This window comes from Zeus faber, assembly GCF_960531495.2.
Source record: "Zeus faber genome assembly, chromosome: 11".
NCBI classification, from domain to species: domain Eukaryota; kingdom Metazoa; phylum Chordata; class Actinopteri; order Zeiformes; family Zeidae; genus Zeus; species Zeus faber.
In genome coordinates, this window is record NC_137205.1 from 17,203,711 (window position 1) to 17,229,044 (window position 25,334).

Consider the following 25,334-nt stretch of genomic DNA (forward strand, 5'->3'; position numbering starts at 1 on the left):
GTAGCAACACAATGTTCTGTAGCGAGACCCTCAATGTTGACACACATCATGTCACCTGTGTCTTACCAGTACACAACCTGCGGGTTCCACCGCTCCCCCCTCCACATTGTTATGCTGAAACAGGGCTTTGGCGTAGAGGAAATGGAATTAAAGGATCCGCTCGGCCGCCCGGCTCTCCCCATCCTTATCGAGTGCATCCTTCGCTGATCAGAACCACATTGGTTCTCCCACCGGCGGAGGGTCAGTGTGGGCCCTGACCTGGGGCAGACAGCCATTTCCTGAGCCATCCATCATGGCCGCCGCCGCCGCCTCCTCCTCCTGCCTCCAGGCCGTGATGTAACACGGCAACAGAGATAACATTCCTGACGACTGGCCATTCCAGCCGTGCTGCGGGGGCCTTGGCAGCCCTTTACAGGACCGCCGGGTCGTAACTGTCCAGGGAAGACTCTTGAAAAACAGGTTGTTGTGTTTTGTTTTTTTACTTCGATTAAAGCTGCGTTATCTAGATATTTCTGCTCATGAATCACCATCCATCACAACTCCAGGTGGTAAAGAATTACTATTTTGTTCAGCAAACGACACCATAGATAAGTGAGATTGAAATGGACAAGGAAACAATAATCATAACTATAATAATAATAATAAACATTTTTGTCTATAAGAAGAAGTAGTAGAAGAAGAAACAATGTTTGGTTGAGATAGGAATGCTTAGAAAGTTATAAAAACGAATAGAACTTTGTACGCTGTAAGAAATGTAATTGAAAAATAAAAAGTCAGCTTTATGCCTAACTAAACGTTAAGAAAATACACATTTCAACTACACGTTTGTAGTTTAACAAAGTGCTCATACGGGTTTGCCCAGTATTTGCATTTTTTTTTTTCCCCCCCTCTTTCTCCTTTCTGTACCTGAGGTCAATTGTATATTCACATTGCACATCCACGTTATAGTGCAAACAGAAAGACTTAACAGTGATAAATCACATTGCAACATAAAATACAGGTCATGATAATTGTGCACGAAAAAAAAGAAAACTGACAAACCAAAGAATACCTTTTGATACAGGGGAGCTTTTCACATGGTTGACGCCAATGTTTGCGCTGCTGTGATACCATTAAAAACACACAAAATAAAAAATAAAAAAACGCGTTTCTCATGCATACATTTCCGTCTTATATGAAATAAATGGATCTACTTCTATTGCAGCGAAGTGCTTCGTTCAAACAAACACCTCGATACATTGTCTGACGCCTATGACATAGAAAAAAAAAAGAAAAGTCTCCCGTCTCTCTCGCTCTCACTGTCGGTGTGTGCGCTGGTGTCTGAAGGCCAGGCTGAGCCTCCAGGCCTCGGTGAAGTGGGACAGGAGGATCTGCGGAGGGAAGGACTCCTCCACGTCAGTGGGGACGTCCAGGTCCTTACGCTCCATGTAGGACACCATGGTGTCCTTCAGCCTGAGGGACAGGACAGGGATTGAAACCTTAGTATATAAAGATACAGTATATCATATATAGATATCACAGTACTCCGTCTAGAAAACCCTTTAGATACATATTTCCATTGTATGATAAGCATGACTGAATGTGCAAGGTGCTTTAGCCAATTTTTTTAGAAGAAGAAGATTTACTTGTAAGTACTTGTAAGCACTTGTAAGTGCTTTACATAAAAAGTATTTTAAATATTCTGTTGGCAAGGACCTTCCAATTCAATATTATTCAATTTAATATTAAAGAGAGCGAGCTGGTGACTTGATATGGATGGAAAATATTTGATGTTGGTGAATACAGTTAAAAATTCTGAAAAATTGTTCTGCTCTGTTCACACTTAAAGATATGCACATTTTTGGAAAAAAGGGAAAAAATGCCCAAAGAACCTACACAAGATAGTTTATATGTATTTATATATATATGTATTTATATATATATATATATATATATATATATATATATATATATATATATATATATATATATATATATATATATATATATATATATATATATATATATATAAAAAGTGAAATTCCAAGGTCTGCTGCACAATAGAACCAAATATCAGATCCGGTTAAGATCCCCAGGTATCTTTAGAGGACACGTCATCGCTCTGCTCATTTTCTGACCTGAAATACCTCCACGAAACACAGTGTAATAACAACTATCAGCTGATCATTTCGGGGGTTCTTTTTTCCCCTCACCCCCAGTTGGGTCGATAGGTATCGGTTGCATTGGGATGCTTCAGCACCAGCAGCAGGAACTCGTGCATCTCCAGCAGGAAGTGGTCGGCGCCGCTCTTGGAGAAGAACCCGGACAGGAGGCGGCGCTCCTCTTCGCCCAGCGGCTGCTTGTACTCCCGGGAGATCCCTGAGAACGGATCCTTTGGACAAACAAAGTTGAGTCATGTTAAACATCAGCTTTCAGATATATGGCTTTTTGACGGATGCTGTTGGCGGGAGAGGTCCTCACCCTCTTCAGATGCAGCATGTTTTCAGTTTTGAGCGAGGTGAGAAGCTGCCACAGCGCCACGCAGTGCTTCAGATTGCACATGCTCAGGGTCTGTGGGCGACAGGGGGAACCACCGTCACAACCTTAATGCCAAACACGCTCATTTGAGTCAATATTTCTGGGGCAATATTGGGGCAACTGGATTAATGACAGAATTGGAAAAGCAAACATTAACCAAAAGTGAAACATTTTCCGTTGTGTTTTCAACAATCGACATCGACTGAGCGGTCAGGGACCAATCAGGGAAAAGAAAACATTAAGTCCTGCCCCCCGCCCCCAAGCCCAGTCCAACAGAGTAGAGCATCTGTCCACATGGTTCCTTGAAGCCCGGCAGGAGTCGCGGAAATTAATAAAGAACTGTGAAGAAACACCATTCGAGGACGACCGCAAAGTTTCGCCGTGTCCCGTCTCGCTTTCTTCCCCTCGTGTCATCCCGAACAAAGGAGCGGCGCAGATGGATCAATATGGCCGACCTTGAGAATATGCGGGGCCGTCTGGTCTCCCATCTGCAGCACCTCCTCCAGGTAGCTGGCCAGCTGCATGTGGGGGTCGTCCCCGGTCATGGCCAGGAAGCCCAAGGCCACCTCCACCCTGGAGAGGGCCTCGCACACGTCGCTGTAGGACTGCAGCTCCCCCTGCAGGGCGGACAGGGTCAGGGTCTGCAGGGGCTCCTGGTGGGACACACAGTGTAGACCAACGTCAGGGACAAAAACAGACGAGCTCGGCCTGAATGCCAAGTGGGAATAGGTTTCATAGACTGGGAGGGACGTTAACGGCTCTTGTGCTGGCTGGTCGCCCTTGTTGTCGAGCAGATCTGTGTATCTGCTTGTCTATCTACCGCCCTCCCTACAGGTATATATCTCCAGAAAGATCTCCAGACCGGTTCTCCGGGGCCAGGATATCACCGTGACAAGGAAAAACACTATTTAGGGAATAGGTTAAATAATTGTTTAGAAAGAGTAAAACAAGGTTTCTTTGATTCATTTCTCGCACTGCACTGTAACTTTTATGCATTCTTATATATATATTTCTCTTATAATATGTATGCAGTAACTATAGTAACTTACCTGCTTGACCTTCTCCTTAACCTCCTTGAGGATTATCTCGTAGTTGCGGTCGTGTCTGTTGATGAGCGTCGGGATTCCCTGTGCAGAGGGAGAAAACGTCACGACAATAATCCCTCGGGAGCAACCGATCGTCGTCGCTGACGGGGCGATCCACTGACCTGGAGGGTGATGAGGGGTTTACCCTGCAGGAGGTGGCCCAGGACCTGCTGCTGGATCTGGACCAGGTCGTACTGGAGCAGGGCCTCCTGGCCTCGCTCCACGCTGTACTGGGTGTTGGACAGAACCATAGGAACCAGGTCCTTTTCCAGGTCGTAGCGGATCACATGCAGGTCAGTCAGGTCTGCCGGGCTCACTTTGTAACTGGGGAGGGAATGAAAATATTATACAATTATGTTAAAAACTAATTATAATATTATATATTTTTTTATAATAATAAAAAATAAAATAAAAATAAGCAATCTACCAACTAGGCCATAGGTAACTGACATTAGAAAATACAATTTCTGAATATATAACATTATAAAAAGATTATCATAGATTTATAAAAATGTATAATATATTATAAGCCTAAAAATTAACAGTAAACAATAAAAATAAATCTTAAAAGTAGTAGTGAAATTAGTGATTCACAGTGATGAAAACTAATGGCAACAATGACATTGTATGGCAATACAAACAGCAATACCAATATTAATAATGAGGATAATGGTAACAATAATGATAATAACGAATACATTCTCATCTGTCTTAACCTCATGAGCCTCTCCTCGGACAAAGCAATAACTTGAAAATTAAACACTGGAATCGGGGAGCAGATTCAGAGAGGGCAGGCAGAGAGGGCCGATCGGGGCTCAGCGCGAAGCGACGGCGCCCCCACCTGGTGGTCTCTCCCGTGTGCTTGTCCAGGCAGTAGATGAGCTCGTTGTGCAGGGCGATCAGGTAGCTGACCAGCGCCGTGGCGCACAGGCCGGGGCCCTGGCGCTGCGGCAGGAGCACCCGAAAGTCAGCGCTCAAGTCCAGATCCTCCCGGCAGAACTCGGCTGGGATCTTGATCTCGCCTGGAAAAACAACGACACGTTTCGGTCGCGAATGAGATGAGAATTAGAATCAGAATCTGGGGGCAAGTACTTTTCATGAGCAAGGAATTAGTCTTGGTAATAGTCGGTGCGTTGCGGAGCGCTGACGAGTAGCCTAAAAAAATAATGTTAAACCGTCTAAAATCTATATTTCTACAGAAAATAATGCTAGTGTATATGACCATAATATACAACTACAATATGAATATAGTTGAACATTTCTGTACATGATAAATAAAAATATATCTATACAACACTATGGACACGGCTAATGATGGATTGGCTAGTCTAACTGAAGTACAGTGTTCTTACAATATACTGATTGATATTTTGATATTAAGGATAATTATCAGTCGTCTAGTAATGTTTTTTTTTTAAGTGTGAATCGTTGAGAGAAGGTACAATGGATGATTTGTGTTTGAATTTTACCGTTGGTGGCCAAAGACACCCTGAGCTGGTTCCAGGTCGTAAGGAAGATCTTGATGCATTTTTCGTACCAGGCTTTCAGTGACACTACGGCACGAAGAAGCACAAACAGAACATTTGCATCAAGAACACACGGGTCTGCCTTTCAAGAGGAAGTTACACATGTGAGGCTTTGCTTAAATGTACTGTATACATAAAGCTCAATATTGGAGTTTTTACAAGTTCTTTAGTCCTAGGACAGCATGCCCGATATAAAGGACTTTCAAGTACTTTTTTGAGTGACACACACACACACACACACACACACACACACACACACACACACACACACACACACACACACACACACACACACACACACACACACACACACACACACACATACACATACACATACACATACACGATCAGATTGTCATCTACTATTATAAGTGTCTGCTTCCAACCATGCTGGATTAAATATACGCTTCTCTGGCATCATCTATGCCGTACAAGCGACTCTGGGAGTTTTGTATTACATTACGATTTGAATAGGAAAAACGGGGGGAATATCAAAGATTTCCAAGGACTTTTCAAGGCCTTCAGCACAAAAGGGGCTATGTTCAAGGTATTCCAGTGTTTCAATGTATGAGGATGCAATTAAAGCACTGAAAGGACCTGGAAAGAACCCTGTACGTAGGTAGGTAGGTAGATAGGTAGAGAGGTAGGTACTGCAGATAGGTATATGGATAAATGGACACCCATGTGAACCTAAAAAGAAACAATAAACCAGCTTCTCTCTTATCAAAAAGTCATTTGTGTAACTTTAGTGTAAATGTTGAGTATGGGTGATGGTAGATAACAGGGTAATTTAAATTCTGCTACCTGCTTTCTGAGCGTTGATGAAGTCGCTCATGGTTTTATATGACAGCTCAGTGACGTTTTGGAACTTCTTCACCAGCTCCTTCTGGAGAGCCAGGACATCAGGAAGGAACTTCACCAAGCGCAGCTCGGCCTCCTGACACACGACACATGAAAGAATGGACGGAGATTAAAATCAACTGATGAGGCGGATGGAAAGATGGAAGAGAGAGATAAAGCGATTAAAACAGGGTTGAGGGGAAAACTGCATGGTGCCGTTCCCGTAAGAGCAATAAGGTCATAAGCTGAGACAAACATGATTAATGGATGCATTTTTTTTCTCTGGGTTAATAAATGGGTGCATGTGTAAATCCATGACTTTCTCCCAACCACCATTATAAGAATGTTGTGCAGCTAAATGCTTCATACCCAATTATTGACTCACTTAATCACTTAATTATGGGTGAGGTCAATGATTATTAATTATAATTATTCAATATTGTGCTTCAATTGTATTCTGTATTAAGAGTTTGTAGCAGTAGTAGTAGTAGTAGTAACAATAATTTTATGCTAATATAATATTAATATCATGAGGTGTCCCACTATTGTTTTTGCTCTATACAAAATGGCCATCGAAGTATCTGGCGCTCAGAACCCATCGAACCCACAGACATGAATGACAGTTGTATTTAGGACAGTTCAGACACGCTGTCGTCCAAGTTTCATCCACATCAGTCAATTTTTGTGGGATAAGTTAGTAAAAAACTGTGTTTTTCTCATCTTGTGATACACTGCAGCCAGGCGATAGCACTGCAGACTACTGATTGGACTAATACTTATTGTGTCATCATTGCGTGGCATCAAACCTGCCTTTTGTAAATACCCAAGATACTCTACCGGCCACAATTTTTTCTATTCACTGGACTGTTTGATTTGACTTTAAATAAAGGAATTTAAGACCCAAACTCTGGCAGACTGTACAGACGCAGAAGTGCAGAGATACAGATCCTGGAGTGACAATCGCCTTTAAATACCACAAAAGAAGAGGAAGAAGCAGCTCATTCTGGATTACAGGTAACTCACGAGGCAGGTGCTGTGTTTGGAACATGGATAATTTAGCATAACCTTTATTACTTTATTATAACCATTGTGAAGTTACGTAGGCAAACGGCTATTAAGCAACTCTTATAACTAGTTTCATGGAGACACCGAATGGTAGTCTACAATATGTCTAGTCTATCTAATGGTTAATGGGGGGTTCCCAGTTTACGCTGTATAGTAGGATGTTAGTTATCGTTTATTTCTGGTTTTTGGTTTGTTTTCACATTCGTGCAAATGCTGCAACGGGTTTTAAGTGGTAAAATACACGTTTGGCTGGGCAGTTACATACAGTACTGCCGAGCCAAACGTCAGATATTAAGAGTTAGATATTTATAGCCAAATTCTAAATTAATGGTAGTCTACAATAAACTGGGACCAATAGAATTGGGACCTTCTCGAAAAGGAGATGGTAAATCTCAAGTATTTTATTAATTAAATTAAATTTGAATATAAACATTATATTTATATTATTAACATTAACCTTTATTAACTAACATTAACTTTAATAAATTCTTCAGTATTGCCAACAGGGCTTAGGCATCGTTTCGTCACACCGACTAACCTGGACCCCATGCATTGCTGCCTGCAGCTAAATTTATTATTATTATAATTGTATTATTATTATAACTGTTATTATTACCATATATAGTTTATTTCTCTGCATTTAAAGTTGACAAATTGCTGCAGCCATAAAAATATAAACTATGTTGTTCCATTCCTTCGCCACAGCCTTCCTTCTGCCAATTTTCATTTTAAAAACTGATCAAATATCATAAAAATATTTTTCCCCAATACAACTGAAAGACTTCCATTTTATTGACTGCTTCAAAAATCGATCTCTATAAGAACGTATCGTGAACACGTATTTTGAAGTGAAGGTTTTCTAATTCCAGCCGACATGGTAAAAATGTAAACATCATATCACTCACCTTCTGCAGGAACCTCCATAGCACCGGGAGGGATTCCCTGCCGTGGTTCTGATCCACCATGTGCGCCAGGCTCCCCACGGAGACCTTCTCCCTACAGCTCCACACCGCAGAGCCGTGGACCAACGAGCCTTGGGGCAGCGAGGCCAGGAAGAGACTGGGCTCCCCGAAAACCACACGCACCACCGGGTCCAGCGACACCCGGGAGTCAGCCCGGACCAGGGAGTTGGCTTCCTTCAGCTGCCAGTCCATGTTCTGGAATGGGGAGGAAAAGATTTTGTTATTGGTTTTTCAAATTCAATTTCAGACAGACAGACAGACAGATATTTTTTTTTTATGTTACACAATCTAACCAATAGGGCCGTCCAGGGCCGGCTCTCCCTAAAGACGAGATAACTACCACGGCATCCCCAGGGGGCGCTCCGTGTATGTGGACGTGTGCGCGCAACATTTTTATAAAAAAAACTTTCTGCTGAAACACTGCATATTTTTCGAATGTTCATTTTCAGATTCAAGCAATTACAAGGCTTGAAGTTAAATCAATCCCTCTATATTCTACTGTGATTGAAGGTTTTCCTTTTCACAATTCAATAGTTTAATAAAGATGTTAATCATCTCACTTTATGCATCAATTCATCTCATTTCATCATAACACGTAGGCCTGGCCTACAGGAAAGAGCAGTTTATATGTTGACTGTATCCAGTGCTGTGTTGGTCATACTATAGAATGATTTTTACTTGTGTTTGGTGAATAATACAGAAGATAAGGAACTTAAAAAAATGTACATACTAAATTGCAATATTGGTCTAAAAAATATTGCAATTAGATTATTTTCCCAAATAGTTCAGCCTTAATGGATGGGTGGATGATAGATAGATGATACAAGTAAAGTATTTACACAAAAACATACAGTTTTTACTAAATTAGGTCCTGTCCTGTAGAGTTTCCCTCTGTTCATCCATTGTTCCTCATAAGCACTCATTGATTGCCTCCTATTTAGACGTGTGTTTCTCCTTTGTCCCTCAGAGATCAGCGCAGAGACTTGTTCGAAGCTGTATCTCTCAATGCCATCTAAAATAAACTTAAGACAAAGGACTAGAGTTGGTGTTTTGGTTGATTCACCTTTCGGGTACCGATCGGCGTGTGGTGGAAATTTCCACGACACCTATTTTCCACTGCACAAAAAAAAACGCTAACACCCACTTACATCTGGCTTTTGCTAATAGTGGGAAAGGTTACAATCGGCATTAATTTCCAGGACAAATGACTGCAGTAGTCACGGGTATTTATCGGCTCCAGCTCCGAACGGCAGTGATGGAAACATGACACCTGGGTGCACACGCTCAATTGCGTTCAGTTTCCAGACGTCGGCGCGTAAATAGACAGAAATATCCGTGTATCATTTCATATCTGATTTAGAATCCAAAATCATAAGTTATTGACTTTTACTATGCAAATACTATGATATAATATAATATACTTTGATATAATTATAGAACTATAGATAGAATGATAGAACGATAGTATGATAGAATGATAGAACGACAGAACTATAGATAGAATGACAATGACAGAATGAAGAATAGTCCACTAACGCAGCCCTTTGAAAATGTAAATCTCTTATAAACAATCCAAATGAAGAGAAAACAGACACGTATAATAACTTTCTAACGGCCTGAAGCACCTTGAGTTGGGGTATAATGAAGGTGTTGCAGAGGGTCTTGTCCCAGCCATTCCTGGCCTCCTTGGTGGAGAGCACAGGGTCATAGGGAGTGGGCCCTAAGAGACAGAACAGAAAATAGTGTTAATTTAGGCTCATTCACATAACACAGGAGTCCTTTATATTTTTGGGGAGGAAAACGGATGCTGAAAATCTTTCTTTAAAAAGAGGGGAATGCCGGCGAAGAAAGGGCATCAGCCAAAAACGAAGTAGTCGTTGTCCTTAAGACAAGTTCTGCAAAATATTGTTAAAATTGAGTTTCATTCAATAAAGTTGAATTTAGTTCTTCAAAATATAATTGTTATAATAAAATTATAGAAAAATATAAAAATATTCTCATTCCAATGTGCAATTGGTCCTGCAAAACATGAAAGGTGCAACATAAATGGCTAACTAATCGTCTATTGGCAAAAAAATGTATGACATAACTCCAGGCAATATTAATAGTTATGTTTATAGTGACTGTCACACAGTCTTACAGGGATTATTGTATAGAGCAGCTTCAATTGAAATTAGGCAGGAAAGTAGTACCACGATATACAGTGTCCAAAATTCTAACTACAACATGGCCAGTCTTCCCCTCAAACCAGGCGGTACATGTCAAAAGCAAATTTGGGCACGGAGATCCTTACATATCGGGGTCTGGGGGCGCTCCAGGAGGCTGCTGATCAGCAGGTGAATGGTGCCCACCGTGTCATCCATCCCCCTGCCCAGGGACCTGGACACATGGGCCAGGTCTCTGAACAGGTGTTCCAAAAGGAAGGCTGCCGGGTCGGGGACAGCAGGCTTGATCATAGTGGAGATGGACTGAAAATGCAGAGGAAATAGATGGTCTGAGTGATAAATTAATAAGATAATATTTACAGGGGAAAAAAGATTGACAGAGAACGTGTCCTCATCACGCACGGTGCTTGTTTCATTACATAAAAAAAACAAAAACGGGAGTAAAATAAAAAAACCTACATCTAAAATAAATACACACTGTTTTGGAGCACCGCTAACGGGCTCCCCACCGCTGGCGCAGCGTGGGCAGTCGGTACCATTGGAGAGGGAGCAATCAGGGAGCAGAGCCGGCCCTGCGGGGCTATTTTAGATTGGAGGCTATTCATAAAACTTTCGGGACTGAAGCCCCAGTCCCCCACCCCGAATGACGACGCTGATGCTGGTTCTTGGTCCAGACCTTTTGGGGGTTTACATGCAGCCCACTGGGTTTGGAAGACCCCCTGCTACAAGCAGCTATGCTACACGGCTGAAGACCAAGTAACCAACCTGTGGACTTGTTTAAAAAAGTCTCACTCATCAAAAAAAAAAAAAAAAGGAGAAAAAAGAAAGGTGTGCTGGTGATAAAGTGATGTAATGGCACTATTCATGGATTATTACAAGATTTGGTGTCTGCTACCACGCCACGATCGTGAAATATACAGACAGTACATACAAGGAGAGGCATATGCATGTTTACGGCTTTTTACTGTAGGTTGACAGGGCAGCAACGTACTTGATGTGATTGTAAAGAACACACATACCCACAAACAGATCAGACAACGAGGGTTGCCAAGGATACCGTTCCCAAATAAATCCTACGGTCATCATAACAGAACGTGCGACAATGCGTCAAAAGAATTAGTGGCGTTAAAACAAATTTGCGTTAGCGCGTTAACTTTGACAGCCCTAATATAAATCCAATATAGCGTTCTGATTTTAACATTTTATTAAACCCACCTGAGTATCAATGCCAGACCCCATCAGCAGGGCCATGTGGCTCAGCATGCGGACCAGGCTGAAGGCCACGGGGGACATGTCCTTCGTGTCCTGCATGTCAGGCTGGTCCCTGCGACCAGGGTCCCCCAGGATGTGGCCTGTCTGGGTGCGGTCACCCCTGGAGTTGGGAAGGACAGACCGCAAAAAAAAAAAAGTCAAATCTGACAAAACTGTACATGCTGTCCAAATAGGGGCCTAACGATACAGTCTTACGACACACTCTTTCGATATGTATGGCTTTAAATGTGCAAAAAGAATAAACTATAACAATGAAGTATGAGAAGCTTCTTATAAACTATTGTGAGATTTTTTTTTTTCAGAATGACTTGAGGATTGCTTGGAGTACAGTAGTCCAAGAGGAATAAATGGAGACCAATAATCTAGAAATAAGTGATTAAAAGCAAATTAACATGAAATGAAAATCATTCACTGAGAAAAGAGTGTGATCCTTCAAGGTCTAAATTAACTACCTATAACTGAAATTAAGTATAATATTTCACTATTTACTGTAAATTAAGTGTTAAGATTGTTTTCCTTTTTTGGTATAGAAATAAAGGTTATTATTACTATGATTATTGTTATTCATTTTTCTATCATATATATAAGCACAAACAATCTCTTTGATTAAATAAATCAGCTTCTAAAAACAGATGCTAGTGAAAGTAAAATAATGGCAAATTGACTTGAAGGCTTGCTTACACCGGGGCCAGAACATTAAATCCTGGTAGAGGAATGTGGTTGCCTCCTCCGATCTCAACGCCACAGTCCAAACAAAAGCTCTTCTCCATGGGCTGACCACACTACAGAAGGATCAGAAGCAATTATGAATACACACTTTCAAAAGATAGGATGAAAATACATGACTTTGTAAAATAAGTACAATGAAAAGAGGGAACACCAAGAAATCCACCTGAAATTCTTAATTCAGATATTCTAAAACTGGACTGAATCTAAGATTTGAATGTGATAATATTAGCCTGGGTTTGATGAGCTCAATTATGTTCCCTCCACTCAACTTCACCGTCGCGTACATGAACAATGGCAGGTGGAAAAACGATGGCAAAAAAAACACAACATACAAATAAAGTAGGGCAGTAAATCAAAACGATATAGCAAGATTGGGTAAGATTAGGGGGTCATTTTAGTGCCACTATGTATGCTGATTCCCAAAGTCTGCGGTCTGCCCGTGATCTGCGCTCTGCTGTGTGTCCCCACTGCCACTCCGTTCCCTTATTGAACCAAAATGAAAAAGAAACCTGTTGTGTTTAACATTTTTGTTTCATACAAGTTAGGAGACACACAAAAATGAATAGATCTAAAATAGAAAACACAGGAAGGCACCCACGGCACAGCGCTGTCTGGGGGAGAAACCAAAAACGCCGCTCCAATTCTCTTGAGTTAGGTTTCGTTTTGCCTCAAGTGCAAAGTATTTCCAAACAGCACTCCTGCTGTTTTCTTTCAAAACCGGTCGCGGAGGCTCTGCACTTGCCGTCATTAATGGGTAACATTTGATTTAATGAGTAACACCATAACAAATGAATGAGACGGTGGGGACAGCGAGTGAGAGGAGGCAGAGCTGTGTGGCACTGCAGCGGCGTGTGTGTGTGTGTCACCTCGCTGTCAGAGAGAAGAGAGTGAGGAAGCAGCTGCTACCGGTATAAAGATGTATGTATATGGATAGAAGAATCTACATTTTTGACAACACTAGTCTGCAGACGTTTTTTTATTTTTTTATTAAATCCGTCTTGTGAACGCAGACGTGCCAATTATCTCAAAGTGCGCAAACATCGGCCCGACTAATCAGCTGACATCGGTTCACCAGTAATTAAAACCACCATTAATAACCACTAATATTGTGCAGCTCCCCCTCGTGCCGCCAAAACAGCTCTGACCCGTGGAGGCACGGACTCCACAAGACCTCTGAAGGTGTCCTGTGGTATCTGGCACCAAGACGTTAGCAGCAGATCCTTTAAGTCCTGGAGGTTGCGAGGTGGGGCCCCCATGGATCGGGCTTGTTGTTCCAGCACATCCCACAGATGCTCCATCGGACCCTAACCCCGACCATCCACATGATGTTGAAGAAAACATGATTCATCAGACCAGGCACCTTCTTCCATTGCTCCATGGTCCAGTTCTGAGGTTCGTGTCCATTGTAGGTGCTTTCTGTTGTGGACAGGGGTCAACATGGACACTCTGTCCGGTCTGCGGTTACACAGCCTCATACGCAGCAAGCTGTGATGCACTGTGTGTTCTGACGCCTTTCTATCATAGCAGCATTAACCTTTTCAGCATTTTGTGTTACAGTAGCTCTTCTGTGGGATCAGACTGGACTTCGCTACCCACGTGCATCAATGAGCCTTGGGCGCTAATGACCCGATCACCGGTTCACTGGTTGTCCTTCCTCGGACCACTTTTGGTAGGTACTAACCACTGCAGACCGGGAACACCCCACAAGACCTGTCGCTTTGGAGATGCTCTGACCCAGTCGTCTAGCCATCACAAATTGGCCCATGTCAAAGTTGCTTAGATCCTTATGCTTGCCTATTTTTCCTGCTTCCAACACATCAACTTCAATAACTGACTGTTCACTTCCTGCCTCATATATCCCACCCCTTGACAGGTGCCACTGTAAAGAGATGGGCAATGTTATTCCCTTCACCTGTCAATCAGCCACAATGTTGTTGCTGATCGCCGTGCATGATTTAGATCTGAGTTTAAGGACCTACCTCGCCGATGGCGCAGGGGTGGCCGTTTGGACAAACTGTGGGGAAAAGTAGAAGAACAAACATCTCAGACATGTCTGGAACATACTTTGAACCTAAAAGTTTGGGAGTTTGGGTGCGGCCTCTTCCACTTACGGTACCAGTGCAGCGGTCCCAGCGTTTCGCGAGCCACAGACAACATGTCCTCTGGCATCGTGGGCAAGAAGGCTCTCTGTCGGAACAGACCATAGAGAACCAATTTTAGTTGACAATTAATTGTCACACAAATCACACACATTAAGTTTTTTTGTTTATTCATGGCACTATCAAAGTAAAAGCCTAGAATAAAACAAATATTATATGATAATAACAGCTATTTATGAATTTATTGAACATTGAATGATTAAAATGCAGGTGGACAGCCCACTCCCCACCCCACACCTTTCCTCAACTCAACTGATGGAAAACAACCTAACTGGGTTGTAAAAGGTTGTAAAAGGTTGTAAAAGGTTGGCTGTCCGTCTGGCATTTCATGCAATGGTTAACATTCCCCTCGACACTTGGATTATGGATGGAAACATATCACTGTGGAATCTTAAGGATGTTACTAAATGATCGCGGCAAGCTCAAATAATTGTGACAGTTCTATTTTGTATGTTTCATACATACCTGCATTTGTGCAGGCGTCAGTGCCAGCTGCTGCAGGGGAGCAAGGATTGAATGGTTGCCGCAGAGCAAGATTGCAAACAGGTGAACCGTCAGTTCCTCCAGCGCATAATTGAATCCCGAAGTCGGGCTTCTGAAGTTGGGTCCCAGCTTGTTGGCTACCAGGCCTTTAGCAAAGGCCTTCAACTGATTGCTACCCAGGATGCTGGAAGCCTCGATGTAGGCCACCAAGGCCTGGCATTGCTGTATGTAAACACAGAGAAGCACATGAATCAAAACCGCAAAAAGAAACATAGCCAGGGAGTCTATAGGGTTACATTGAGTGAGGACATTATTTATTTACAAATATTAATAGAATTAAACTTTTGGATTTTTGGACAAACCATCTGTGGGGTGGGAGTGGTGTGGTTTAAGCAGCCAGACCTGTCTTTGGTCTAGGTAATTGGGCCCGGCATCAGGGGGGCTGTTTACCTGTTGCTCGTCAGGAGCAATCAACGTGCAACAGGTAAATCACCCATCCACACACAAACACAGGGAGAGCCTCTGTCATGATATGCGTCCATCTGCTCCCGGCTTGTTACATCTTGCCCCTTTCTATAATAAACTGGTGTGTTTGCAACATCTCTGCCTGTGTCTCTGTGTTGGAGGGCCCTGAAAACGTGAGGCATGTAATTGCAGGTAAGTATTATATATTTGGTACAGTGCAGAGGTAAGTATTAGGTAAAGTTGAGGTCCGGAACAAGTAACTGTACAGAAAGTGAGAAGGCAAGTGTTAGGTTCCACATTAAGTTTGGGGTTTTAAAACATCAGAAATGTTGACTGATGCAGATAAATAAAATCAGAAGCAGGCTAATGACTTTTCAAGGCATTGTAAAAATGTAATTTGAAGGACCTGCAGACACCCTGCAAAGGGTATCAGTGGAAGACTGGGTTTTAATGTGATGGAAGTACCTCGGGTTTGGGATGGAAACTGGCGTTGGTCTCTCTGTAGAGCGACGTGACTTCTCGAAAGAGTGCCAGGAGGAGGTAGGTAGCCTTCCTTTGCGGCAAGCATTTACACCCCTAGAGAAGAGAAGGACAGTATTCCCTCAATTTGGCGCAAACACAATATATCCTCCATTTTTGAACGATGGGATATTATTTAATCTTGGTGCTTTACCTCACAGGTTTCGCCCAGACCGCCCACTTTGCCGTCTATCATGGCCGCGGCCACGGCATCTCTGATGGTCTTGTAGTCCTCGCCGCACACGAGGAACTGGTCGATGGGGCTGCCTTGCTGACTCTTAAGGGAAAAAGTAAATGATTACATCCAGAAGGTTTTTTATTGTTATTTACCCTTTATTTAACCAGGAAAAGTCGAAAAGTCGAAAAATCTGTTTTATAAGAGTGTGGCCAAGGCACGCAGCAGCACAATTAATTGGGTTGCAGACATAAAAAACATATACAATTTACAAGGAAAACAGTATTTCAGTGTAACTAAAAAGAAAGAAGAAAAGAATAGGAAAGAAAGAATAAATTACAGAATCATAACATTTCAAAAACTATTCATCAATATTCGTCACAAGTCATCAACATCAGGGATCAAACAGGCACAATATGAATCAGTCCAAACGTCTGCAGCCAGATGTGCCTGCCTCCTAGTGAGGTCAGGACTAGCAAAGGTGTTAAGTGTTTTGCATTGGCTATTTTACAACCCAGCTTAATTTTAATGTTTCCTCCCATCATTTATAAATGTTTATAACTATGCATGCGCTGATCCAATACTCCGTATCGGTGTCGGTCAGATACTGGCCAATTCAAAGTGTCTTACATAAAATTGATTAAAAGGAAAGAGCATAGAAAAAAAAAAAAAAAAAGACATTTAAAAAAATATAAATGACATAGAAATTATAAAAAGTCAGTGTTTGAAGTGATGTTTGCATACATCCTTTCGGTTACTATAAATTATAATATTTGCAAATATGAATTATTATGCCTATAATAAACAACACATATGAACACATATTGTTGATTTTGCGACAAAGATACAGCATTCAAATGGAAATTCTACATTGAAGTTGTTCACCTAATCGACAGACCAATGTCTTTGCGGCCGCCAAATGCATTGTGTGGACAGAACAGCAGCGGAAGTGGCAGATTTCACACCTCTTGTGTTCCCGTTCACACAGATGTATGAGTTTTAGGTCCCAGAAGACCAGAAACTCAATAAGGTAGGTACCCTGACTCTGCATAACAGAGTTTTGTTGTGGGCTATGTCCTGTATTTCTTCATTTAGGGTAGTAAAATATGTGTTTCACAGTTTGAGAATACTGTTTTTCTAGATGGCTAGGTTAAACAAAGTGCATCCAGACAAATGTTTTATTACCAGCTTAGTTATTTAAGAGAGGGAAAGAGATCAGTATCAGGTTGGTATCGGTATTGGCAGATACTCGGCATCGGGCATGAAAAATCAGAAAAATCCATATTCATAACACAGCCTCAATGAATGCATTACTATGGAGAAACGTATCGCTATCTCTCATATTCACATGTGTCTTCGTGTATATTTAGAAAATGTTTTGAAAACAGGAATATCGCATTCTGTTTGAAACCAACGTTGGCTACAGAATGTTGCCAGTAGGAAGCCGCACAACTTCCAGTTTATAGTCGAATTAATGCAAATAGAGCTGATTTGCGGAAGTGTAAATAGGTCGACAAAACCCCGAACAAAATGTTTGCAACCCTTTTTTTCGGTATAACTTACGACGTCTGACTGACATTGTGAGCTTTCAGTTATAAAAAAGGCTTAAAGTTTGCCCCCGTTAGACTGCATGTTAGCACAGCAACTTGGAGCGGAGCAATAGTAAAGTGCAAGGAGCGCTTGCTAAAGAGCAAGGCAACATAGAGAAAGCCGAACCTGCTGCAGAACTTCTTCAGGGAAGAGCCAACGTGTGCCTTCCTCTTTGAGGAGTTTCTGGACAAACTCCACTCCGTGTTGGCTGCAGATCTTGCGTATCAGGTAGACACGGAACCAATCGTTGCCGCTGCGCCTGCACAAGTCCACCACACCGTCCAGGAACGCCGTGGTTCCGTTCTGATTGCCCGCTGGGGCTCCTGCTGTGCAACAAATATCAAGACGCAGATGAATGAGATTTTGAGGGAATTGATTTTACACAAAAATACGTCATTCAATTTGTCCGTTACACCAGTGTTTTTCAACCATTGTGCCGCGGCACACTAGTGTTGCAACCAGAACAGAAGCTCAGTGTTCATCAGAACAAGCTGAAGTTTCAAACTGAAAGTGAGAACTATTAGTAGTGACGTACAGAAACTTTGTTTCACTGACTCAGTTGGTTTAATGCCTGATTGAGGGAGGACTTCCGGTGTACGGGAGTCCGAAGAGTTGGTTAAGTTGTAAAAAGTGGCAGACAGAAGTTCGGGGAAACACTGCATTACACACCCGGAGCCTCCATTTGTCGCACCAGCAGGGTGGCGGCCATGTCTAGGTCCATTCGCAGCCGGGCCACCTGCTGGAGATACTCCACAGTGGCCGTGGAGGCCGAGGCAGCGCCCGACTGCATGAAGTCCACCAGGAAGTCCTTCTCCACCTGCAGACAGGCCTGCTGCTCTGCTGCCGAGCGGAACTGTGTCCTCTCAAACATGGAGTCCTACACAAATGAACAAGAGACCCAAACTGTGGTTCAGATTCTGCAAGCAGGCTGTCTCAATGTGTGAAATGGCACAATCACGCTATGTGTCAAGCTAGTTACTACGGAGTTCATTAGATGCCTGTTGACAGCTGCTATGGATTTGCAGCAGAGTGGTATGTTTCTAAATAGTAACGCGTTCAAGTCTGTCAGTTACTAAATAACGCACACAGTTACACATCGCCCTGTTGCCAACATCGGTTTACAAACATGCTTCTGAGCTATAATCATGCTTCTAAGGGAAAAAATGTATACCAATGTAAGAAAAGTTGCAATAAATTAAATGCTCAATTAGGAGCATTTCCATCAGTTGGGTTGAAGCAAATTAACCATCTTCCCAATTTTTGTTATGTTCCAATCTGGGTGGATCTTGGGTTATCTTGCTCAGGAGTGTATTACTACACTGTCATAAAATGAAGATAAAAGACATTTACATTGTTACTCACACATATTATAGTTATAATATCATATTATATTTGTATGACAATCAGCAACTCTCAATAGATATCTCATCTACAACAGGTGGACATGTATTGACAATACGACGATTAATAGTTAATTACAATTTCACAAAGTTTTTCTTATTATTCCAAAAATGAATTGACCAATTTTTCTTCCCAGATTGACAGGGACATAAATTAAAGTTTGTGACAGGGCGTACCTCCAGACAGTTGACGTACAACGAGTAGAGTTCGGTCTTATCGCTCTCCTCCAGGAGGTTGCTCTGCTCCACCTCCGTCAGATGCTGCTGCAGGTAGCCCTTCGACTCATCGAAGCTTCAAACAAAAACAAAAAAAAAAAAATCCATCAATCAATAAATAAACATTGATGAATAGGAATGCAGAACAACAGTACGTTTTGGAGAGAAATGGGCTTCACAACCCACCTGTACTTCAGCAAGAGTTTGAGCACGACGGAGCGAACTACTGGATTTTTATCCACCGAGTCCTCAAACGGAGAGAGGACCTTGGTCAGGATTTGTCGATTACCTGACCAAAAGGAGAAAATTTGACAATTTAAAATAACCTAATTATAGACAAGAAATATAAAACCCCAAAATTTACAAAAACAATAAAAGATCAAATTTTTTGGGAAAGAAAACATAAGAAAACAATTGTCATGGACAATAAACCTAACAATTAACAATAAACAATAAGATAAAGCTAACAATTTACAATAAATCACAAAAGTAAACAATAAATTAAAAAAACATGGCAAATATACAAAAATCAATACTGAAGTTTTACCTCTGAGAAGGGTCGCGGTTTTGGCCTCCACCATAAGGAATGACAGCAGATGCAGGATGATGGCTTCACAGGGGGGGACGCTGTCCTTGAAGCACACGGTGGACACCAGGTCGATGAAGAAGGCGTTGACTTGCTTTCGGAAGCCGGCGTGACGCTTGATAAGAGCTCTTAGAAAGTAAAAAATGTGACATGGGAACAAACAATATTTCAGACGGATAGACGGGGAGAGAGATAGACTGGGATAGAGATGAAGATAGAGAGAACGAGATGAGGAAGATACCTTAATCACCTCTAGAGGGAAATCACAGTGTCACAGCACCTCACATCAAAACATAATAAGGTCATAAGAATAACAATGGAAAATTGGCAATATACAATGAGCCTAAAATTAATTAAAACTACATACGGTTCTGGTATCTTTATATCTAAGAAAAAATAAATACAAATAAAAAATGTTTGGTGTCAGGGGTATGTGGCGTGGGGATTGGTGTGGTTTGAGCAGCCACACGTGTCTTGGATCTGGGTAATTGGACCCAGGATCAGGGTGGCTGTACGCCTGTTGCTCGTTAGAGACATCAACGAGCAACAGGTAAAACAGGAGAGGAGCCCTTGTCATGGCATGATATCTATCTGCTCCAAGCTTGTTCCAACTTGCACACTCTTTACAATAAACTCAACCCCTTTGCCTGTGTCGGAGGACCCTGGAAACACCACTCAGGCCAGTGGCGTGTGGCAGGCAGAACTGCTCCACGCTTGCTCATTTTTCCTGCTTCCAACACATCAACTTCAAGAACTGATTGTTCACCTGCTGCCTAATATATCCCACCCCTTGAAAAGTCTGGAAAAACAAAATGTTTATAAAATAGCTGTTTATTGCATATTGCAATTTTCTTTTTTCTACTTTTATTCTTATTACTTACTACCACTTATTATTATTATTGCCTATTTTGATGACGCTGCAATTTCCCTCTGGGCATGAGTAAAGTATCTATCATATCATATCATGACAGCATATTCGTTTTAGCAAATTATTGAAAATAAAAAGATAGGGTTAATATATTGTACAGACACACGTACCTCAATTCCTCTGAAGGCACCAGAGGGAAGTTGTCCGGGACGGGCCCCATGCAGAGTGGACAGAACATCTGACCGAGGCCCAGCCACTGCTTGATGCAGGCCACGCAGTAGAGGTGTCCACAAGGCAGGCACAGTGGGTCCTGGACGTCCCCCATGCACACTAGGCATGGCTGGAGGCCAAACCTGGATCCATACATACGATAACCAACATAAGATTACCTTACAAAAACCTGGGTCAGGATAGGTCGATCAAAATGGCAATGTGCAATAAACCTAAGAAATTAACACCAACACTGAACAATCCAAATGTAGCCATATAAAATAACTGAATGATGATGAAACATTAGACAATTAAAATAAATAGACTAAATGTAAAAATAAATGAAAAAGAAACCTAAGAAAGTAGAAAAATGTACAACAAACCTGAAAATGAACTAGAAGATGGAACAAAATGCAAGAAAAACAGTCCAAACCTGAAGATGCACTCCCCCACCGCATCTCTGCACGATTTGAGGATCCCGATCACCGCCTCGAACGACTGCTGAGTTCTAAGGTCCGAATTATTCTCCAGTATCTTGATAGAAGAGATACAAAAAAAAAAAAAAGATCACGAATCTCAGAGTGCTGACGTATGTTTAAGTTGATCGAACAAAGTTCTGATCTAACGTTGGAGCCGCACTGACCTGGCCAAGGCGTCGCATGTGCTCCAAAACCAAAGGCTTGAGATTCTTCTCCACCGCCTCAATTCCCAACAGCATGTGCTCCACAAAGAGAGACAGGACGAAAATCCGGTTCCATCCGCTTCTAAACAAAAACCACACAACGGAGAAATTAAGGCGACCTGGAAAAAAACCTGAGGTTGAGAATAGTTTGCTGTTTTGAATGGAATTCTGCAACTTGTATTAATAGTAATCCACATGGAATGCCACTTTACATTACTGTTATTTTCGTTATAGACGAGTTAAACATAAACGCATGTAGTAGTATATCATGCCTAACATCCATTCAGACTTACTGAACTCTGCAGACCATGGTCTTGCTCCTGTCACCATAGTGTCGGACACTGTTTTCGGAGCAGATCAGCTCGACGGGAACCTGCAGCTTCTTCACCTGTCGGAGCCACTCTCTCATCTGGGCGTCGCTTTCTAGCCCCTCGGGCTCCAGGAACTCTACGCAGGCAAAGGCAGCATACACGTCCAGCACCTTGGGGAGAGAGAGAGAGAGAGAGAGGCAATCCGTCAAAATAGTCTAGGAAGAGTCTACTAGGGATGCAACGGTACAGCGTGCTCACGGTTCGGTATGTATCACGGTTTTGGCGCCACGGTGATGGTAGTTTCGGTTTGTATATAAATAAAAATGAAAAAAATGTAAAACAAATGTTTTTAAAGTTAAAAAGGTGTAAAAAATGTTTTTATAGTAGTCTGCCATAATAAACCACTGTACCGCTGTGTGTATGACTATGGAGGGAGGGGGGGATGGTGGTTCAAGTTTATTGGTGAGTTGTTATAATTTGCGTAAGTTCATCTGATTGGCAGGGAGTAATTTTCGTTACCTTAAAAACATAAATAAAAGCAGTACTATAGTTGGTTATTTTTGTGTATAACAGATATAAACAGTATTTCTCCACACATAAATAATAATAGTAAAATAACTTATTTAAATAATAACCTCACAGTCAGACCAGTGCGTGTGCGCTTTGTGAACCTGACGTGACAGTTCCTTTTCAGCCAGGTCACCTCCGGGCGAGGGGGGAGCGTAGGGAAACAATTACCGGCGGCAGGAGACGGCAACTTAAACAAACAACGCGACATAACACTGTAAAACTTGACAAAAAAAATCAACGGCTCATCACCCTGCGAGACTCGGTTCCCTTCATTCCTACAAAAGAGCCGTTCAAAAGAATCGTTCAAGAGAAGTTTGTTATAAAGAGGGACGCGGCCATCCCAGGGGGTTATTTTCCGACTGGATTTGACCGACTGGACTTAGGACTTATCTTGTGTTTCTATGGAAAAGGCTGTGTTGCTGCATGTGGTTGGAAAAAAAAAAAAAAAGAAAACCCCTATCGCGCAAACAGAGAAATTTTGGCACGGCACGCCCATACGGCAACGCGTCCGATGGACTTCTACCGTGATATTGTTACCCCGAGGTTCACGTGTACGTACTGAAACTAACAATTTTAAGTAATGGTTATCATATTTGTATTTTGGCGTACCAGCTCCACCCCGTCCTGGGCGTGAAGGTTCTTAAGGAGGACTTGAGTGACTTGGGGCTGGATGGTGATCATCCTGGAGAGGTTCTGCAGGCGGTTCTTGAACTCGTGGTAGGCAGCGTGGATCCAGGGAAGAGATGCTTGCTCTTTGTCCAAGCTGTTGTGGTGGGACTGCAGCTCATTGACGCAGCAGTTCAAAGCACTGCTGAGGAGCTACATTGATAGACAATGGACATTAGCACATATAAACCAACACTGCACCCAGCCCACCTTTTAAAGTCCAAGTGAAATTAAAATGCCTTTTCGACCAAGAAAAATAAATATATATATATATATATATCCACACACACACACACACACACACACACACACACACACACACACACACACACACACACACACACACACACACACACACACACACACACACACACACACACACACACACACACACTATAAGCTGTTTATATACACATCTGCGCCCTTTATAGTCTCTGCAGTGCAGTCACTTTGGTTAAAATGTGCCTTACCAAAGAGAAGAAATGGCATTCATTTTAATCTTTTTTGGAATGATGGTGTCAGCATTTTCCAGCAGACGTGGATTTTTGTACCAACTGATGCCAACTTATTGGTCAAATTAGCCAAGTTAACCAAACCGGACCACATCCATCAACGGCGGACAGAAAAATAACCGCTTTAGTTGGTAGCTACAAGTGATAAAGGTTGATGATCAAACTAGTATCCGTTGCCTTGTACTGGGGACTTAGCATGAGCAATTACACCAGAGAACAAAGTTGACAGGGTGTCTCCATATTAGCGCCCGCTCTCATGCGTCCCTCAAACGAAGTGACGGTAAAAAGAAGGACCACCCCCCTTTTACAATTTTATGAAGTATGAAAAGCAGCAACAATAACTTAAATATCACCTTGATTGATTATTTACATTGAACGTGACGGCATTACCAATTTCACTTGGACTTTGGCATGCGACCCTTAGACAACCCTCAAACAACCTGGAGGTCTTCCTGGCTGGTGACATTCATGGTCATGCAGACAAAGTCTTGCAGGTATCGGCGGAAGAACTCGGACTGCGTCTCCGGGTCCACCGCTGCCATGTGTCGGCCGAGCGGAGTCTTCCAGAAGAACTCGTCAAACTGACTCTGGGTGTGACCTACCAAGGGCCATTTGGACAAGGGCGGAAAGACGTAACGAAATTGAAAGCGCGAGAGAAAATGTTTTCAAAAACGATTCAATTGCCGTCTGTATCGGTGGATATTCAAGATTTCAGCGTTGGAAAATAGTAAAGTGGCGTAGTGTCATTTCTGAGGAGAAAGGATTGCTGTGTAACCTGACCTTCATGCTGCAGAGCATGGACCCAGAGTTCTTCCAGGTAGTCCTTGATCCTCCAGCTGAAAGGCATGTTGCAGCTCAGCTTTTTGTCCAGGGCAATATAGTTCTGCACCAGGATTGTTCTGGTCTCAGAGCTGTAATGAAACACAATATTTAGTGACCGGGCAAAAATACCCCTGAGGTATGATTAAAAAAATAAAGAAAAACAAAGTGCAAGGCCCAAAGAGTGTACATTTTCAGATTATAAACCCTTTTACAAATGTGCATATTGCTATTGCATACATGTTATGAGTCATCTGGTGTTTGAGAAGATTGAGCTTAGACGCTAAACTCACTCGACTTAAAATGAGAGTAAACAGGAAATAGCCGAACTGGTCCCGATAAAGAAATCCACAGACAAGTGGAAATATCAAGATACATTGCAAATTGCTTCAATCAAATTCAGCCTTGGTTCCAGGTAATTCAACAGCTTAAATGTGAACATTAATTTGTCGTAAAAAGTGGCCTCTGCGCAACGTTTCCGCATAATTTAACATCCTTCAGGATCCGAGACTTTTTTTGGAACCGGTTCTGCCTACGTTCATTACTGTACAAGCTAAACTTAACCTTAAACGCGAAATGACTCAGACGCCAAGCATTGCATGTGCGCAACATAGCCCCTCGCTTAAAATCAGCAATCTCAGCCTTTGGTTAATGGTGCCACTTACTTGAGGTCAAAGGTCAAGTACGGCACATCCAAAAGCTTGTCGTTGTCGAAGATTTCTAACCAGAGGTTCTTGACGAGTTCACCAGAGTTGGCGTCCAGAAGGAGGTCCAGGTTTTGGTCGCGGTCAATGACGGAGACCAACTGAGCTAGAAAGGGAATGACCACCGCCTGGACCCGCTTCCATAGTGTGTGCCTGTGATGATCCCACAAAATATGAGTGACAGTGTATTTGTTTTCTTTTCTTTTTTTTTTTTTTTTAACCTCTTAAAAAACACTGT

At 42.3% G+C, this 25,334-nt stretch overlaps 1 protein-coding gene across 1 annotated transcript in view; it reads right to left on the reverse strand.

Moving 5' to 3' along the window:
* Positions 1 to 283: 283 nt before the first annotated feature.
* LOC307237305 (E3 ubiquitin-protein ligase rnf213-alpha-like) overlaps positions 284 to 25,334 on the reverse strand; it is a 53,526-nt gene continuing 28,475 nt past the window's right edge. Inside the window, exons 36-67 of the mRNA XM_080010017.1 lie at positions 25,058 to 25,249; positions 24,354 to 24,484; positions 24,014 to 24,171; positions 23,005 to 23,214; positions 21,808 to 21,995; positions 21,476 to 21,596; positions 21,266 to 21,366; positions 20,793 to 20,975; positions 19,716 to 19,882; positions 19,355 to 19,457; positions 19,130 to 19,244; positions 18,222 to 18,429; positions 17,679 to 17,878; positions 15,942 to 16,064; positions 15,734 to 15,844; positions 14,786 to 15,025; positions 14,273 to 14,348; positions 14,141 to 14,175; positions 12,114 to 12,214; positions 11,376 to 11,532; positions 10,289 to 10,463; positions 9,621 to 9,715; positions 7,939 to 8,190; positions 5,933 to 6,065; positions 5,072 to 5,155; positions 4,444 to 4,624; positions 3,725 to 3,926; positions 3,567 to 3,644; positions 2,973 to 3,170; positions 2,461 to 2,550; positions 2,193 to 2,371; positions 284 to 1,452 (exon numbers count right to left, since the gene is read on the reverse strand). Coding sequence (XP_079866143.1) covers positions 1,296 to 1,452; positions 2,193 to 2,371; positions 2,461 to 2,550; positions 2,973 to 3,170; positions 3,567 to 3,644; positions 3,725 to 3,926; positions 4,444 to 4,624; positions 5,072 to 5,155; positions 5,933 to 6,065; positions 7,939 to 8,190; positions 9,621 to 9,715; positions 10,289 to 10,463; positions 11,376 to 11,532; positions 12,114 to 12,214; positions 14,141 to 14,175; positions 14,273 to 14,348; positions 14,786 to 15,025; positions 15,734 to 15,844; positions 15,942 to 16,064; positions 17,679 to 17,878; positions 18,222 to 18,429; positions 19,130 to 19,244; positions 19,355 to 19,457; positions 19,716 to 19,882; positions 20,793 to 20,975; positions 21,266 to 21,366; positions 21,476 to 21,596; positions 21,808 to 21,995; positions 23,005 to 23,214; positions 24,014 to 24,171; positions 24,354 to 24,484; positions 25,058 to 25,249 — 4,744 coding nt within the window. The 3' untranslated portion in view covers positions 284 to 1,295. The remainder of the gene's footprint in view (positions 1,453 to 2,192; positions 2,372 to 2,460; positions 2,551 to 2,972; positions 3,171 to 3,566; positions 3,645 to 3,724; positions 3,927 to 4,443; positions 4,625 to 5,071; positions 5,156 to 5,932; positions 6,066 to 7,938; positions 8,191 to 9,620; positions 9,716 to 10,288; positions 10,464 to 11,375; positions 11,533 to 12,113; positions 12,215 to 14,140; positions 14,176 to 14,272; positions 14,349 to 14,785; positions 15,026 to 15,733; positions 15,845 to 15,941; positions 16,065 to 17,678; positions 17,879 to 18,221; positions 18,430 to 19,129; positions 19,245 to 19,354; positions 19,458 to 19,715; positions 19,883 to 20,792; positions 20,976 to 21,265; positions 21,367 to 21,475; positions 21,597 to 21,807; positions 21,996 to 23,004; positions 23,215 to 24,013; positions 24,172 to 24,353; positions 24,485 to 25,057; positions 25,250 to 25,334) is intronic.